Source organism: Lytechinus variegatus, chromosome 18 (genome assembly GCF_018143015.1).
Source record: "Lytechinus variegatus isolate NC3 chromosome 18, Lvar_3.0, whole genome shotgun sequence".
In the NCBI taxonomy this organism is placed as follows: Eukaryota; Metazoa; Echinodermata; class Echinoidea; order Temnopleuroida; family Toxopneustidae; genus Lytechinus; species Lytechinus variegatus.
The window spans coordinates 6,096,639-6,112,059 of record NC_054757.1 but is presented as its reverse complement, the minus strand read 5'-3'; the positions used below and the strand labels follow the sequence as shown (position 1 = coordinate 6,112,059).

General features: G+C 37.4%; 1 protein-coding gene across 2 annotated transcripts in view; it reads right to left on the bottom strand.

The window, feature by feature from the left end:
• Positions 1-833: 833 nt before the first annotated feature.
• Positions 834-15,421, bottom strand: part of LOC121431604 (steroid 17-alpha-hydroxylase/17,20 lyase-like) — a 34,620-nt gene continuing 20,032 nt past the window's right edge. For both annotated transcript variants that reach the window (XM_041629167.1, XM_041629166.1), the window contains 10 exons: positions 14,768-14,951; positions 12,358-12,531; positions 10,856-10,949; positions 9,634-9,792; positions 8,884-9,092; positions 7,437-7,559; positions 6,045-6,284; positions 5,315-5,413; positions 3,251-3,405; positions 834-2,560 (listed from right to left, as the gene is read on the bottom strand). In XM_041629167.1, the coding sequence (XP_041485101.1) occupies positions 2,459-2,560; positions 3,251-3,405; positions 5,315-5,413; positions 6,045-6,284; positions 7,437-7,559; positions 8,884-9,092; positions 9,634-9,792; positions 10,856-10,949; positions 12,358-12,531; positions 14,768-14,930 (1,518 nt within the window). In that variant the 5' untranslated portion in view covers positions 14,931-14,951 and the 3' untranslated portion in view covers positions 834-2,458. The remainder of the gene's footprint in view (positions 2,561-3,250; positions 3,406-5,314; positions 5,414-6,044; positions 6,285-7,436; positions 7,560-8,883; positions 9,093-9,633; positions 9,793-10,855; positions 10,950-12,357; positions 12,532-14,767; positions 14,952-15,421) is intronic.

Here is a 15,421-nt window from a genome sequence, read left to right as displayed (position 1 = left end):
AAAGGCTAGTTGAGACCCTCTCTAGTATATCACTACAAGGAAGCATTTTTCTACCATGCATGACAAAACTTTGTTTCATTCAAAAGATATATAATGACCAAAAGAGGCTGTGAATAATCATATTCATTATGAAATACACGAAAAATATGTATGGCTAGACTCAAGAAATACATGTAGTCCAAGTAACAAACATAGTACACATAGGATCCCTTTTCTCTGAAGAACTACATATGGGACTGTATTCTGAAGTCGGGTTTAACTTAAACTCAGGTTTAAAGTTGTGGTTCAAGTATGAAAAGCCAATTGTTGCATAATCACTAACAGTAGAGATATCATACTTCAGCTCATTTGGCTCTCAAATCATTCATGATTGTCTAGGAAGCATAAATAGATGATTGTCTTCACCATCGATGAATCAGGAAAGAGCACAGTAAACATAAGAAACATACAACTTAATAAAAATTTTGATACTTTTGGCTTCCCATACTTAAACCAAAACTTTAAACCAGAGTTTAAGTTAAACCCGACTACAGAATACTTGCCTTAGAGTTTAGTGGAAGTCTTGTGGTGTTGTGGTTCTGACCCTCTCCTTTCAATGAGAGGATCATAGGTTCAAGTCCTACTCTATGTTGAATTTTTTTTTTGCTTTTTATAAAGATATCCTTCACAATACACTGCTACAAGGTGGGGGTAAATGGAGACTAGTATAGCTTTGCTATACAAATGAACTACATGATCATTACATAAGCATGAAACTTGTAAGAGCAATTTCTTTTCATTCAGGTCATCACTAATATGTGATTTTTTGGGGATATCATTTTTTTCATAAAAAGTACAATTCTAGCACACCATGGTAGAAAGACACTCCTGTGCAGATACAAAATATATCCAGGAATTTGGAATGTTCACATTTTGAAATATACTTCCTTCATATACATGTGGAGTACCAAAGTGCGACATCATCAAGTTTCTTTTTGTTCAATTCAGCATTTTCATGACAGTATTTCAATAGAGCATGATTGGAAAAAAAATCCCCACATGCCTAATTTGACATGAATTGTTTCATAATGATCCAAACGAATGCATAACTGATGGGTGTTTCATACATCAGTTAGTTAGTTAAGAGTGACTTTCAGAACGACTGGTGATCCTTTCTTATGGTGAATGGTATACAGCAAAACGTTCATTGGTGATCGTTTTATAGTGCATAAGAAAAGATCACCAGTCATTCTTAAAGTCGCTCTTAACTTACAAACACCTTATGAAACGGACCTCAGGCCCTATTGAAATCAGTGTATACATGGGCCTGGTCCATGACTGTTAAGAACCTGACCAACTTTACAGTGACTTGAATGAGGCTAGGTAGGTACATGCATTTATATAGCCGTATCTTGAGCCCCAATCGACCGATACCCATCAAATTCTGATTGTGGATGTCTTACACCATGCTTCCCTATGACACAATTTCAAATATGGTGAAATCCGTCCCTCCCCCCAAAAAAGGTCATCCCTTCTGTACCCTATTTGTTCCTCTATATTGACTATGGGTTTACAGGTATGCCTAATCCGATACGTAGTTTATTTCTGCCTCTATTAGGCTTATCCTTGCTATGTACACACTGCAGCGAATTCCAATCCATTGTTTAAACAACCAAGTAAAACAGAATAATAAGAAGTAGTCTAAACACAGGTTGTGCAATGATCCATTTTAACCATGAAGCACACACATGCCATTACAATCCTACAGAAAATAACCATTTTGGTAGGACTTGCATATTCAAATCTAAAAACTATGAACTTTGTAAGAAGCTACAACTGGATAATAAAAGAAAGAAAAGTTTTCTGGAGGGGAAAATTATTCAAGGTGGTTGCTTTGTAAGGCAATTCCTCTTGCAGGAGATTGCTAATAGCTTTACAAGTAACTGGGAAAATTTTTCTGGATGACTTTGCGTTCTCTAGATAATTTCATATTTATTTTATACAAAGAAGAGTCATATGTTATCATCTCTGATTACCTCAGCATAAAAAAGAAATTATTTTCAATAATTTGGCTTGCCATAGTCTAATTAGTCTTTTATATATATTTTGTAATTGTAATTCAGTGAAGCATACATGTATGCTCTGCACCCAATACAGGGGTTTCACAAGAGATTTATTTGCAATTAATTGCAAATAAATGATTTTATTCGAAAAAAAAGACTCAAGGCATTGTTAACTGAAGTTAATTGAACAACTTAGTACTGATTTCAAGTGACTTGCAATTAATTGTAGAACTCGGTTGAAGACGCGAGTGATACCTTTGGATCAAGTTTTACTACCACAAACTAATTTATGCTTTCCTCTGTAGAAAGACCGTGACCTTCAATTGCTGTAAATTTTTCAATCGATTGAAGGAATTGTGATTGATTTTTACCTAAACCTGATTGCAATTGATTGTAAGATTCCGTTGGTATCACTTCTATTCTCGTTTGTTGATCACGATCTCATAGGGACGAAGGACCCTTCCTCCAGCCAACTTGGGGATCATGTTGGTCAGGCACTCATTTTCCTTACCAGGAACCTGATAAAATACAAGAAAATCTTAGATAAATATAGAAGAAAGATGAAAGGAAGGAAATGGCCACTAGATTCACTGTAAATGCGAGATAGAAAGTAGATATAAGTTTTCATGCTATGCATAAAAATGGCAACACTATACCATCCTCCCACCTGCAAACACGTTTATATAAAGTGAATGCAATATACAGTTTAAAGGTTTTAACCATAGATGCATGGCAACTAGGGGCATAGAATAGTTATTCTGACTGAAAAATATATTAGTATTAACTCAAATGTTGCAAAATTGAGAATTTTATACAATTTGATTTCCTTAAATGGAATCAGATCTTGATACAATCATCAAACAAAACTAATTCACATTAAATAAAGAATTTGATTAATTGATACAAAATAAATATAAACTGACATTTATACATTGTTAAACATTTGAGAAATAATAGAAAATAAGTGAAACCAAAAGCACCACAACAAATTGAATATTTGGAGGTTCCATATACAAACATCACTCTTTTAAGGGTTGAACAATACTAAATTTGTCCTGAGGATACAACAGAACAATACTAAATTTGTCCTGAGGATACTGTTGTCCACCAGGTTTACACTGACAAGTTTTATACTGTTGTCCATCAAGTTTTATACTAAAGCAAATTCAAATATACATGTATTCAAAGGCCAGAGGTCATAAGTTCACCTTGCTGTAGGTATAGTTCTGCATGAACCAGGTAAAGATGAGGAATAGATCAGCCTTGGCCACGGCTTCACCAAGACAAACTCGACGTCCAGCTCCAAAGGGCATGAAGCTCGATGGGTGATCGCGAACCTTGCCATCCTCCGAAAGGAAATGCTCTGAGAGAGAAAAATTGGCCGTGAATTCTATCATTCTCAGATCATGAACATAGTCTTAAAATTAATAGGAGAAAGAAAAATAGGGATGTAACATGAAAGGTGGCGAGTAGAAAAAGGGCGTAGAGACAGGTAGAGACAAGATAAAACAACTGAACCTCATATTTGTTATGTATGATACTTGTACCCACGAGTCAGAGAGATGGTTTATCCCAGCCATGGCGTAATTTCCTTTGGCAAGAAATTTATCCACATTGTGCCGCACTCGACCCAGGTGAAGTGAATGGGTACCCGGTAGGATTTATTCCTTGAACGCTTTAGCGCCTATTAATATGGCGGCTCAGCTACAGCCGGGGTAATAATATGATACCAAGTATCAAAGCGCAGTTGAGTATATGCACATAGTAACTGCACTATATAAATGGACATATTATTATTATTATTATATGGTGATAAAAAAGTTCATCCAAGAACAGTCTTCGCAAAGTTGGTGGATAGAATGGTTAAATTCCTCAGCCATGCCTGGACAGCCGTCAAGACATATCGAGCGTTGATCATTATAGTACTTCTTCTTCCTGTTACTGCAGGCAAACTCCTCAATTGGGATATAATTGCTGCAGGCGTGTGTGGCTAGTGGTGAATTTGAATTAATGATGTGCCCCCCGGATGAAAGTAGACATTTGAATTTTGTTTAGCCTCGTCTTAAAACCATCGACCGATTTAGCTTCACGTATGTGTACTGGTAGCAGATTCCATTCTGCCATGTTCCTTGGAACGAAAGAGTACTTGAAGCAGTCTTTTTTGTTGTTGGTCGGGAAAAAGAGATTGACGATGATTTCGGTGTCCTGACAGAATTTTGAGAGGGAGCTGTTAAGTATCGACCTACGTTGACTGAAGCACTATGATTTATAGATTTATATAAAAGTGTAAGTCTTGAGATAGCCCTTCTATCTTCGAGAGATTTCCATTCAAGTAACTTCAGCATCTGGGAAACACTACTGGTTCTCCTGTGATCTTTACAGACAAATCTAGCGGCTCTTAGTTGAACTGCTTCTAGTCTACTAATCTGGTCTTTCGTGTATGGGTCCCACACAGAAGCACAATACTCCAACTTTGGATGAACTAACACTTTATAGGCTGTTTCTTTTGCATTTCCGGGGCAACTGTACAAGTTTCTTTGAAGGAGGCCTAAAACCCTATTCGCATCTGGGAAACACTTCTGGTTCTCCTGTGATCTTTACAGACAAATCTAGCGGCTCTTCGTTGAACTGCTTCTAGTCTACTAATCTGGTCTTTCGTGCATGAACAGTGAATGGTATAAACGTGAGATTAAGATGAGAACAAGAGGGTCGGATGGTGGAGATTGTTTGGTGGAAGAAAAGAAGAGTGGAGATGGGGTACAATACATCAGATGGCACTAGGTATAGAGTATATTAGAGATAGGTATATTAGAAAGCGGTGTTGGCTCAGTCTGTAACGCGTCTGCCCGTCGAACCAAAGATCGTGGGTTCGAGTCCACCCCAGGCGGATGACTGAAGCCAGTGCGTTTGTGTGTAAACGTCTCTCCCATGTATCATAGATGCAGGCTATGTTACAATGGAAAACACTCCGTCCCTCGGATAGGACGTTAAATGGAGGCCCCGTGTAGAGGAGAGTCACCACCTTTGCACTATTTGTATAAGTGTAGGGGGAAACCCCGGTGTAGTGGTCCACCTGCCATTCCCCCCAATAAGTTATATCGGGAGGAGAGACCTGCGGGTCACAGTGATTCAGTTCGCTTTTCGCCTCCACAGGTGACGCCAAATAAATAATAATAAAAAAAAAAAAGAAAAAAGCAAGTTGTAAAAGCGAAGTGATGTGAGAAATTGAAAATAATTCATCGGAAAAGAAGGGACAGATGATTTAGACCTACCTGGGCAGAAGTTCTCCGGGTCTTTCCATTCCCTGGGATCAAAGTGCATGGAGTGCACATTCATGAAGACTGTTGTGCCTTTTGGAATAGTGTAACCACCTGCGATCAATAAAAACATAAAGCAATTCATCGATCTCCTGTTTGTCTTGAAGTAGACCTAGAGTTTACTTCTGTTTCAAAGAACAGGAAGTTCCAGACAGTTGCAATAACTGATTTACTTTTGTTGAAAGCTCTCTTTTTCCTAGCACTTGCTCACTTTATTGACTCAAACAAGAGAAGTAGCAAAGGCAGGGGATCAAACCCTTAATTTTTTTTAACACAACCTTCTCCCCCCTAAAATTTTGTTGAGGTACAAAAATCCTGCGTACGTTACCGAAGAGCGCATCAGAAACATTCACTTTTGGGCATAAAGTTTGTTAAATATCATGTTAAATGCTTGACAATCTTATCACTGGTAGCTTAAAAAAAAATTGTACATAAACCAGATTAATTATGTGTAGTAAACAAAAACAGAAATGGATATGATTAGGCCTTTAAGAAAATCAAATACTGTGCAAGCCTGAGAAAAAGGCAAATTTTGACAAATTTGAGCATTTTTTCTGCTTCTCTTCACATTAAGTTGACTTTGGATTTTTAACTCAATTATATCAGGCACTTTTTCAAAGGCTTTATTGACATTTTAGGGAAAAATCGCCGTTTCCCCGGTCTATTTTTTATGACTGGTACTCACGTAAGGTAGTTTCACATGTAGTGGCATGCGGTAGAAGGACAGGTGCTATAGAAGAAAAACGCACAACCTCGTAGAGTGTGGCTTCGGTGTATGGCAGGCTTCCGCGATCTCCAATGACAGGGATACGATCACGTCCAATCACGTCGTCAATTTCTTTCCTGACCCGGCCTGCGATCTCGGGGTGTTCTGTCATCAATGCTAAAGCCCAGTTCATGGTATCCGTTGAGGTTTCAATACCAGCTGAAAATGAAAGAGAAAAAACTATTAATGTAAAAAGGATCAGGCTAGGGGTTGACAAAAGATGAATGGAAAGGAAGGAGCCAGAATTCATACTACTACTACTACTACTACTACTACTACTACTACTACTACTACTACTACTACTACTACTACTACTACTACTACTACTACTACTACTACTACTACTACTACTACTACTACTACTACTACTACACTACTACTCTATTACTACTACTACTACTACTACTACTACTACTACTACTACTACTACTACTACTACTACTACTACTACTACTACTACTACTACTACTACTACTACTACTACTACTACTACTACTACTACTACTACTACTACTACTTCTACTTCTACTACTACTACTACTACTACTACTACTACCACTACTACCACTACTACCACTACTACCACTACTACCACTACTACTACACTACTACTACTACTACTACTACTACTACTACTACTACTACTACTACTACTACTACTACTACTACTACTACTACTACTACTACTACTACTACTACTACTACTACTACTACTACTACTTCTACTACATACAACTAGCTTGGATTGGGAATGGATTACTACTACTTCTACAACAACCTCTGCCACTGCTACTACTTCTACTATACTATATATAGAGAGCGAAGTTGGCTCAGTCGGTAAAGTGTCTGCCCGTCGAACCAAAGATTGTGTGTTCGAGTCCACCCCGGGCAGATGACTGAAACCAGTGCATTATGTGTAAACGTCTCTCCCCTGTTTCATAGATGCAGGTTATGTTACAGGGGAAAACAATCCGTCCCTCGGATAGGATGCTAAATGGAGGCCCCGTGTAGTGGAATATTGCCACCTTTGCACGTTAAGAACCCATTGCACTATTTGAATAAGAGAAGGGGGAAACCCGGTGTAGTGGTCAACCTACATTACCCAACCAGTTATCGGGAGGACAGACCTGCAGGTCAAGTTCTGAGTGTGTGCCCTTCTAGGCGACCCAGATTGACTGGCTCCTCATTAAAATGCACCTTTGAATGTCTTTGACAGATATATTGCGCTATACAAATGCTGTGCATCATCATCATCATATATGCAACTACCTTGGATTGGGATTGGATTAGATTGGATCACATACTACATACCACCAAAGATATCCAAGATAGTCCAAAGAAGCCGATCGTCGCTCAATTTCTCCAGGTTCTTATCCTCCGCCATGGCTTTCGCTTGGGCATCCAGTAAAAGATGGTAGATATCATTTACTTCACCTGAAAATATATTTAAAGAGAAAGTCCAGTAGTTGCAGTAAACACGTATTTCATGAGAAAGTCTGTAAAACAAGGCTTAATTGTCAGTATATCATCGAGGATCTAGATCTGGTACAGTTACATCAACTGAACTTTGCGAAATCTTGAAATCTATGCTGACAAATGTTCACAACGAAGATCCCCAACATAGATAAGTGCACGTGGGACAATGTATAATTATTGCTTGGAGAGTCGGGCCCGACGCTCTACCCGAATCCTGTGCTTATTTGCTGATTTCCCAGCAATTTACACAATTTCTTCCAGAATCCTTTGGCACATTTGTTTTATTTAAACAAACAGAAACTTTGGTGGTCATTTAATTGGATTCTGTACGAACTCATTTTGATATCGTTACCAAAACTAGCATTTACCTTTAACATCGGCTATTAATGATCATAATAGTGAATCGTACTAATCATAATAATATAAAGAAGAGTGGTATTGATAATAATTATAACAATGATAATACTACTATCCTAGTTGTGGATCAAGGCAGGGACGCACACCCCCTCTATGTTTTAAGAATTCCCATTGAACATACATATCAATAAAGCTAAATCTTTTTCATCTGCTCCTCTTATACTTCCAACTCCCTGGACACCCAATGTGCCACTAGTACTACTACTAAACTAATTATCAAATAATAAAAGGAGAAATATAATTTTAGAGATTGTAATGGATTGCTGCCATGTCTTGGTAAAGACTAAGAAATCGCTCTACAGGCTCTTTCACAAGAATAAAGATTCATTTGAAATTCCTCTTTGAAGGCAATAATTAGTGCACGAGGCATCATGTTCCACATCTAAAGCAGGGGCATTACCGTTCAGTCATCAGAGAGTTTACATATGACTTATCATTTGCACATTGACACCGAAGCACTACTTTAAAAAAACTTGTGAGAGGCTTCAGATCGCAAAAAAAATACATTAAACAGACATGAACCAAAAGTTAATTCATAAATTCTTTCTAAATCATTGCTTCACCATATTCCCTTCTCTCTCTTTGAATTTCTGCAAACATGCGGATCAGAATTTCCCCCTTTGGCTGCTATTGCTCAAGCATTTTTTTTGCTTATATACTGTGCCACTGCATTTGTTTGTTCTATTTTCATTACTTTGTCATCCTTATTGTATTCATGTCTAAATTTTGTCATGATACTACTATAAATCTGTCACATTACAATGTACTTTCATGTCATATTACGATTATGTTTTATGTATTGTAAAATTTATTTTGACTTTACAATAAATGCAGAAACTCCTGCAAAATTAGAGGATACAATTACCTTGTACATGGGTTTCCTTATGGCCAGCTATCATCTCAGTCACGATAGTCTTTACTTCGCGCATAATTCCTCGGATGATATCACGCTTTTGTGAAGGAATGTACTTCAGAAAAGAGAAAACATCCTCAGCAAATCCCAGCCCCAAGGTTTCATTCACCTCATCATTCAGCTCCATAAACCTTAGGATTTTGGGGTCACGCATGTCAAAACTACATTTGATAGAAAATGGTATACTAGTAAAGAAACGGTTGGATAAAATTGACGAGTGGAATCTAGTTCACCCTAGGTACAGATACAGGTAGGGGAGACCGGGGTTAGTTGGAACATGGGGTAAGTTGAAACATTGTAATTTTCTTTAACGCCTGTAAAGTAAATTTATGCAATACTTCCCTCAATTTATTTTTATTGATAATACAACAGTTGCATTATTATTAGCAATAAATTGAAGGCAGTATTGCATAAATTTACTTTACAGGCGTTAAACACCCTTTCCCCTTGACACATCGTGAAAACGAGCATTTCTGCGCAAACAGATTTCAGCAAGCTTTACACAAATGGACAGTGCTCACTAAAGTGTAACATTATGACAAAACTTTTATTTTCATTGGATAGATGAGACCCAAACCCAAGAATATATGTGAAAAAATTACCCACATGTTGTATATTTTTTAATTCCCAGGGGTTTTTCAAAGTGTAAACTTTTTTTTGATACGCACTGTATATCAACAGTTCCAAATGACGATCACAAACCTCTTTCCAAAGCACATCTCAGAAAAGATATTGTTCAGTAGAAGTGTGACAAGTTTCTTCGGATCGACTGGCTGACCAGCAGTTGCAGCAAGTTCAACCTCTAGCTTCAGGAAAGTAGATGAGAGGAGCTTCTGAAGAGGTTCTCCTGTTGCAAAGTGCCTGAAAAAAACAAATATGAGAGAGCTTCAATGATAAATGATGGTAATTTAACTACCGGTACACTTTTTTTTACCGAGATTAGGTTAAAATGTCCTGTCATTTTGTAAAAATAAATAAATTCATGTTTATTATAAAAAAAAAATCTCAAACTGATAAAAATTCAACCAGACTGAAGCTTTCATAGTGGATTTTAAAGATATTTTGTGTGGAATTCTTATTGTACACAATCACTAACCAATAAAATGGTTGATCTTATTTTATACTTAAATCTATAGGGTCCCTTCTATTAAGTGTTTATCAATAATGCTTAGTAACTTAAAGGTATTGTTTAACTTTGTGAGCAGCAGATTTAAAAAAATTTCAAACCAAGATGAAACATGTGTACAAGTGCATGTATTAGAACTAATAAACCCTGAAAACAACCATTATTGAGAATGAAAAGCCAAAACTACAAGGCAAACCCCGATTTTGTATTAGGTGTCTTATAGACGCCTAAATAGTACACATAAGTGTATGGGATGAAATTAAGTAGGTGTTTCCGGTCACTTTATACTTCAATTTTTGAAGCACTAAATAATTATTTTCGAACGCAATTTTTTCTGGGCATCATTTTTGTAACATATCACAGACACAGGTGACAAGTTTGACCTTCTAGCTCAGATTTTTTAAAAGTCAAACCAATGTTTACCAATCACTTTAATGTGCTAATGTTTTTATTAACAAACCACCAAACCAGGACTTTGTATATGGTTTGGTTCAGAAGTGCCAAGTTCAGCGAACTTCCATTCGGTTCAGCTACAGAGCTACTATACATGTAGTTGGGTTAAAAAAAAAAGTTTGGACTTTCTTTATTTCATTTAGTGCAGACTTCCATATGTATGCATAAATTAGCATAGTGAATGACATCACAATTGTTTTCCAAACTGCAATTTTCTAGATTATATCATAAGACATCCATGTTGATATTCTGAGGGGAGGCCTAAAAGTATTTGCATCTCCAAAACCATCCTATACTATGCCTCTTAAAGTTGCATTCTTTACAGAGTACTCATGGTATACCAACCTAAGGGCAGTGAAACCTAGTTTACGGTGCATTTTCCAGGTGTCGTCAAACATTCCAAAAGCAATGTCCTGGTACCCACCTGAGGCCAGATAAGCTGGAATATTAAATGAATTATTATTTTTTTATACAACTTTATAATATTTAGGCATTGACTAATACATGAATGTATGTTGAAAATAAAAAGATTATGCATTCAAGTGCAAACACGGAAAATGGAAACTATATACACTTTCACAAGTAAAATGGCCCTGGGGGGATGGGTACTCGACCAAAAAAATAGTAGGTATGTGCCGTGGGCGAGACAAAAAATGGGGCCTTCGAGCGGGCTTATTGCAAAAAGGAGGGTCCTCGGTACGGGCTTCGGAACTACAAATGTTTGTGAAAATGGGGGTCCTAGGAACGGGTCGCCTGCATGCGAGTGCATATGCATCCCAGTGGAACGTGCATGCAGCTAACCCGGCGGCATGGGCACCGGGTGCGCTAGCGCAGAGGCGATGGTCGGACAGCGCTCTGCGCCCGCTTTTCACCAAAAATGAGACTTATTGTAGCAGATCAATGCGGACGGAACGGCGTAACGGAAATATGGGAAGCTTTGGAGCGGAATTCTTTCTTTTTTTGTTTCGATAAGAAGAAAATGCTATGCTTTGGAGCGGCTTTCTTTGTTCTTTTTCTCAACAAGTCAAAAATACTATGCCTTGGGATGGAAATTGGAGTGTGAAAATGGGGGTCCCTCCGTGGCACATACCCACTATGCATTAACATGTCACATAAAGCAATGAACTTTCACCTATGTCACTACACAGTGCATGTCACTTGAACCAGAGATAATACACTGTACAACATACTTTTGTATGCACACTCCAGACAAAGATAATGTTTTGTCTTCGTGACTCTGTAAGCACTCAGCGAAATGCAGAATACCACCATGTGTGTTGTTAGCAAAACTAGAATTTATTCAATGGTATCATTCACTTTTAACCAGTCCGCGAGCAGCATACTTCAAGTTAAAATTCACTTTATTCACATCCATTAAAAAGGTAGAATAACACATACAATAATTACATAAACAATGATGAAAAGACATCAATACATTAAAAAAATTAATGACAAAAGACAAGGGTAGAATTTGAATGCAGTGGATGTAGGGGAATGGCAACTAAGGGGACGTGAAACGGTTTTCAAAGGGGGGGGGGACTGAACATGCAAAAATCACAACCATATGGTCATTTTTACATTTTTGTACACGGTTTTGGAAAAAATGTTGGGAGCCGAACATACAAAATATCACAATCATATGGTAATTTTTACGTTTTTATACACGGTTTTGGAACAAAGCCCCCCCCCCGGCTTCCGCAGCCCCAGCAAACTTAGCTAAAGACCTATTGAGGTCAATCACCCTTAGTTCTGTGCAATGGTTAAAAACAAAATAACATAGATTAGTACATGAAACTAATTCAGTTCCTATCATTGTTGATAAGTCCCCAAGCTCTACTCATCCATACCTGAAGGGAGTCTTGGACGGCCTGCAAACTGGACGCTTTGCTTCAGAAGTGCTTCCTTAATGACCTCTTGATGATTCAAGGCAACCATCCAGTGCTCACCCATCTTGAAACCTAAGATGTCACCGTACTGCTTGCCCCAGCGCTGAAACACTGTCTCCAGGTTGTCATTTAAATCTAAACATTCAAATAAATATTACATTCCTTTAACTCTTCATGCGTTACGTTCGCATTATTGCACATCCGTAGGCGTGCTTCGTTCGCATTTTTGCACAACCACACATTTCCCATAGACGTCCCCTGTCCCATTGTTTTTGGAACAATTGCATGCCCCGGAGCGTGACTAACTACAATGTATAGCCTGGCGTTTGTGTATACCGTACATGTGTAGCGATTAATGAATCGCGCGTGCGACATTAGTTTAGCGTTCGACGGATTATCGCAGTTTACAAATTACAGAATCGTTGAGTTTTCCCCCAAAATCAATACATCCTGATCACAGCCAGGAAGTTCATTGAAAAAGGAGAGGAGAAAATCAATAAAAACCCTTCTCACAAACAATACCATGGCCAGGTTTATTGTTAGGAGTCTGTGATTCATGGCACGAATTTTGTTGGAAGTATTAGGAGAAAGCATTTAGAAAATGTAAATTACTATACATTTTTCCATAAATTTATATACGATAAGAAAGCCCAGGAAACACTCTACAAGTTTGCTACACAACATTTTCTTTCAAAATGATCAGATAAAAAGTTACGGCACTCTAAATAACAGAGTGTATTATACTGCGTAGAGGGGATCACGCTAAAATAATGCAACACACAGGGGGTTTACAGGTGAACGCATGAAGAGTTAATACCAGAAATCATACTAAATCCTGATTTAATGCACATTCCAGAGGAAAACAAGAGACTATGTCATAAAGCATGATGTCAATGTTTTTCACTTATCATGACGTGGCCGCAGAACAGATCTAAAGTGGTGAAAGAGGGAGCGGGAGGAAAGTGAGGGATTGGCCACGCATAAAATCACTAGAATGGTAATATCTACATTTTTGTACACTTTTATGGATAAAGACGTGACCTCTGTCCAGGGCTGGGTTCAATTACAAGATGATTTATCAATTATGTAATTAATTACATTTTTGAGTAATTGTAAAATTTGCAATTGAAGTTTTGAATGAGAAAGTAATTAAAATTGTGATTGAAAAAAATGTAATTGACTTCAATTACTGTCAATTACTTTTAAATACATTCAATTATTTTACAATAAACTTACTTAATTTATGATTTAATTTCATTACTTTTTTATGTCAACTGCTTCAGCCTTAAAGGTAAATGCTAGTTTTGGTAACGATATCAAAATGAGTTCATACAGAATCCAATGAAATGACCACTAAAGTGTCCGTTTGTATAAATAATACACATGTGCCAAAGGATTCTGGAAGAAATTGTGTAATTGCTGAGAAATCAGCAAATAAGCACGGGATTCGGGTAGGGCGTCGGGCCCGGCGCCCTAAGCAATAATTATACATTGTCCCACGTGCGCTTATCTGTGTTGGGGATTTTCGGCGTGAACATTTTTCAGCGTAGATTTCAAGATTTCACAAAGTCCAGTTAATGTAACTGTACCAGATCTAGATCCTCAATGATATACTGGCAATTAAGCCTTGTTTTACAAACTTTCTCATGAAATCAGTGTTAACTGCAACTACTGGAATTTCTCTTTAAAGAAAGTAACAGGCAGAATCTATTCTCTTTCACATAAACCTTCATCTTTAAAGTTTCTCTGTAACTAAAAATTATGTTGAAATAGGTGGTAAAAAATGTACAGAATAAAAATTGGTTTCAGTAATGACTTTTCTAGAAAGTAATTGAAATTGTAATTGACAAAAGTAATAGGTAATGGTAATTGAAAAAAAAATGTAATTTAATTGAAAAGTATTTGTAATTGAACATTTCTTCAATTACGTAATTGTAATTGTAGAAAGTAATTGAGCCCAACCCTGCTTCTGTCATTTGATGTCAAGCCATTATAAAGTCCTTCCTTGATCCACTGAATATTAAAAAATCAATCATGTTTTTATTTCAATAAAGGAATTGACAGCAGTCAAAGCACTAATTCAACTTTACTGCAAAACTGATCATTGACACAAATAATTTGTGTAAAGCTCCTTCACTCTACTATTAAACAAACGCATTTATCCAAGGCTTAATTTGAAAATGACTATCATCAATTGGCAAATGAATTGTCATGTCATGTCATGAGCTCCTGAATCATGATGATAATGAATAGGCTGATTAGGGAACAATAGGATACTCGCATCTTATCAATGAAATTTTTTCAAATGAAACAAGGACCTGCTGATCAAGTTAACAAATGAACAAGTACTTGAAGGGTTGGTTACACTTACCGAAAAGGCTCCCAATGACAGGGAGTCCTCTGGGTCCAGGGGGAAAGTTCCTAGGTCTGACTATCGTCCATAAGGCCAGAGAGATGGCTGCAACACCAAGTGTAGCTGTGATGGTCAATCCATTGACCTGTGGGAAGCTTGCATCTCCAAGGAGGTCTATCATGATAGCATTGGTCTCTTACAGCTACAAAAACAAGAGAAAACCAAGAGAATATAGGATCATGATGCGGCTATGTACTTTCCAGATTTGCTGATCCCACCGCTGCCACCAGATATTGAGTTGTGATTTAGACAGGCTATAGAGTGGACTTCATCAAGTCATTTAATCACATAGTTATTCCCCGGAGGTATCTTAAGTCCATTAACACAAACTTTCTGCCAATTAAGGTGTTCATTATTTTATGCCACTTGAGGTACCATTAAGTCCGCCAAAGAAAATATACAGGCAGGTTTCTTGTTTTTTGTCAAAACTCAGTGTAATAAATGGGATTTTCATTAAGGGCAATTCCATAAAATAATCAACCTTTTTGTATGTCTGAACCCTATTTTCTCATGTTTTACTTCACTTCATAAACTGACAGTCATGGTCATTTAAAAGCATTACAGACTGTCAAAAGAACATGAAATCTGAGACAGAAAATGTCATGAAGGTCA